The sequence below is a fragment of the Momordica charantia genome (assembly GCF_013281855.1).
Source record: "Momordica charantia cultivar OHB3-1 chromosome 7 unlocalized genomic scaffold, Mcharantia_2.0 BLBB01000007.1, whole genome shotgun sequence".
NCBI classification, from domain to species: Eukaryota; Viridiplantae; Streptophyta; class Magnoliopsida; order Cucurbitales; family Cucurbitaceae; genus Momordica; species Momordica charantia.
Window position 1 is genome coordinate 7,553,986 of NW_028275165.1, and position 3,728 is coordinate 7,557,713.

The 3,728-nt window shown below is 48.6% G+C and overlaps 1 protein-coding gene across 1 annotated transcript; it reads left to right on the forward strand.

The window, feature by feature from the left end:
- Positions 1-1,565: 1,565 nt before the first annotated feature.
- On the forward strand, positions 1,566-2,081 carry LOC148210244 (uncharacterized). Its single transcript, XM_088126248.1, has one exon. It carries the CDS (start codon positions 1,566-1,568, stop codon positions 2,079-2,081), a length of 516 nt encoding a protein of 171 aa, XP_087982374.1.
- The last annotated feature ends 1,647 nt before the right edge of the window (positions 2,082-3,728 follow it).

Below are 3,728 nucleotides of genomic sequence, written 5' to 3' on the forward strand. Positions count from 1 at the left end.
ACGACCGAGATTGTCCGCAACTTACAGTTTTTCCCGGCTGACTTGCTCGTTTGAGCTAGAGCAAGTGCCGCACAATCGCTCGAGTTACTTTAAAAAGGTGCGATTGTGACAAGTGGTATCAGAGCTTAGTTAGCTCCTCGACCCGAAAAAGTCCGGAACCATGTCGACGACAAAACAACTGAGCAAGTCGCACGTCGACCGACTGGTAGAGATAGAAGAACAACTCTCTACCTAAGAGAAGTCCCTGATTCCCTCCGTCTGCTGGAGGCGCGAGTTGATGAATTCTCCGAGAAGTTTGGAGAAATAGACGCAGTGAATGCCTGTGTAGACGGGTTGCCGATACAAGATATAGCCATGAGGGTTGAGACCCTAGAAAGCAAAGCTACACGTCCTGGTAGCTTCGAACGTGGAGATAGTTCCACGAACCCAAACACACAAATAGAAGTACGTATGGGAGAGTTAAACAACTCGCATTCGGCAATGATGCAATTGTTTAACGAAATGACAGAAGACTTCAAAGTGACCATCGACACCCTCCGAGCTGAGATGACGGAAATAAGCACTAGAGTGAACCTAACCATGCGAGCCGTGGGAAATCAAGCTCCCAACCAAGCGAACATGGGGTTCAACAAGTTGAAGGTCCCAGAGCCCAAACCATTCAATGGCAATAGAGACGCCAAAGATCTCGAGAACTTCCTGTTCGACGTAGAACAGTACTTCAAGGCTACAGGGACAACGTCAGAAGAGATGAAAGTGACTTTGGCCACCATGCATCTTACTGATGATGCAAAGCTGTGGTGGAGATCTAAAGTCAACGACATTCAGAATGGTCGATGCACGATCAATAACTGGGATGATCTGAAGAAAGAATTGAGGGGTCAGTTCTTCCCCGACAATGTCGAGTTCATGGCTAGAAGGAAGCTACGTGAACTCCGACACACTGGAACAATCCGGGACTACGTGAAACAATTCTCTGCCGTAATGCTGGATATTCGCGACATGTCAGAGAAAGACAAGGTGTTCGTCTTTATCGAAGGATTGAAACCGTGGGCCCGAACCAAGCTGTATGAACAAAGGGTACAAGACCTTGCCACCGCCATGGCCTCTGCCGAAAGATTGCTAGACTATAGCAGTGAACCATCCCACCCAAAAAAGAATGCTACAAACCTCATTGGGGGAAACAAGACGTTCAAACCCTTTACCCCAAAGAGTGGGGGAGCTGACAAGAGACCTCAAGGCCCGAATCCCGGTCCTTCCCGAGGACCCTATCCACAAAGTCAAAACGCTCAAAGGCCGATATCATGCTTCTTGTGCAAAGGTCCCCATCGGGTAGCTGAATGCCCACACCGAGCTGCCCTTACTGCCCTTCAAGCATCCGTTCAGTCGTGCAATGAAACTGAAGTTGGAACGATTGTGAGAAGGAAGAAGACGAAGAAACACCTAGAATGGGGGCGTTAAAATTCCTATCTGCCATTCAAAAGAGGGTCAATGGACCCAAAGGAACGTCCGAAAAGGGGCTTATGTTCGTAGATGCTGCGATCAATTGTAACCCTGCAAAGAGCATCATGGTGGATTCGGGTGCAACCCACAACTTCATATCAGAACAGGAAGCCCACCGACTGAAATTGACTATTGAGAAGGATACGGGTAAGATGAAGGCCGTCAACTCCGAAGCTTTACCCATTGTGGGAGTTTCTAAAAGAGTGACGTTGAAATTAGGGACGTGGACAGGCAGTGTCGATTTCGTAGTAGTTCGCATGGACGACTTCGACGTTGTACTGGGGATGGAATTCCTCATCGAACATAAAGTCATACCGATGCCTCTGGCCAAGTGTATGATTGTCACTAGTAATAGTCCCACTGTGGTCACAGCTAGCATCAAACAACCTGGTGGCATAAGAATGATATCCGCGTTACAGTTGAAGAAAGGCCTCAGCCGGGAGGAACCTACCTTTATGGCCATTCCGATGGTCGAACAGCCGGTAGAGACAAGAGATGTCCCACCTGAAATTCAAGTTGTCATGAGAGAGTATGTTGACATAATGCCAGATAGTTTACCGAAGACCTTACCTCCTCGATGAGGGATTGACCACGAAATCGAGCTCATTCCAGGAGCTAAACCTCCAGCAAAGAATGCGTACCGGATGGCTCCACCGGAGTTAGCCGAACTCCGAAAACAGCTAGATGAGTCGTTAAACGCTGGGTTCATCCGCCCAGCTAAAGCTCCCTTCGGAGCCCCTGTGCTGTTTCAAAAAAAGAAAGATGGGACGTTGCGTCTGTGCATTGACTATAGAGCCCTCAACAAAGTCACGGTTCGCAACAAGTATCCCCTCCCAATCATAACCGACCTGTTTGATCAATTACATGGAGCTAAATACTTCACGAAATTGGATCTCAGGTCGGGCTACTACCAAGTGCGTATTGCAGAAGGTGACGAGCCTAAAACTACTTGTGTGACGAGGTATGGGGCTTTTGAATTCCTCGTGATGCCTTTCGGATTAACGAATGCCCCTGCCACGTTCTGTACTATGATGAATCAGGTCTTTCACGAATATCTCGATCAGTTTGTGGTAGTCTATCTAGACGATATAGTGGTATACAGTCCGACGCTGAAAGAACACCAGATCCATCTCAGGTTGGTCTTCGACAAACTAAGGCAGAATCAGCTATACGTAAAGAAGGAAAAGTGTGCGTTCGCACAGAAGCGGATCACGTTCCTTGGCCACGTGATCGAACAAGGGCAAATCAGTATGGACACAGATAAGGTAAAGGCGATCCAAGAATGGAGAGTCCCTACCTCTGTGACCGAGTTGCGCTCCTTTTTAGGGTTGGCCAACTACTACCGACGATTTATCGAAGGATTCTCAAGGAGAGCCACCCCAATGACAGAGTTACTGAAGAAAGGAATGACCTGGATGTGGTCGAGGGAAAGTCAGGACGCCTTCGAAGATCTAAAGGCGGCCATGATGAAAGGCCCAGTACTTGGGCTAGCCGACGTGACGAAGCCGTTTGAAGTAGAAACGGATGCTTCAGACTACGCGTTAGGTGGTGTCCTTCTCCAAGACGGTCACCCGATCGCTTACGAAAGTCGCAAGCTGAATAATGCGGAACGACGTTATACCGTATCAGAGAAAGAAATGCTAGCCGTCGTTCACTGCCTCAGGTCTTGGAGGCAGTACTTGTTGGGCTCATATTTTGTGGTAAAGACGGACAACAGTGCAATTTGCCACTTCTTCAATCAGCCTAAGCTAACATCCAAACAGGCCAGGTGGCAGGAATTGTTAGCCGAGTTTGATTTTAAGTTTGAACACAAGGCAGGAAAGTCCAACCAAGCTGCCGACGCTCTTAGCCGTAAAGGAGAACATGCGGCCCTGTGCATGTTAGCCCACATTCACGCCAGCAAAGTGGACGGGTCGATCCGTGACCTTATTAGAGAGTATCTTCAACGAGACCCCTCCGCCCGAACTGTGGTCGAGCTGGTTAAGACCGGGAAGACCCGCCAGTTCTGGGTTGAAGGGGACCTATTATTTACAAGAGGAAACAGACTGTACGTGCCAAGAATGGGAGACCTGAGAAAGAAGCTCCTACATGAGTGTCACAATACACTATGGGCTGGTCACCCGGGGTGGCAACGGACTTGCGCCTTGCTGAAAAAGGGGTACTTTTGGCCAAATATGCGGGAAGATGTGATGCAATACACGAAGACCTGTCTTATCTGTCAGCAAGAT

What these genes read in the sequence shown, in the direction of transcription:
- LOC148210244 (XM_088126248.1), top strand. Translation starts at nt 1,566, where the DNA reads ATGGTGGATTCGGGTGCAACCCACAACTTCATATCAGAACAGGAAGCC.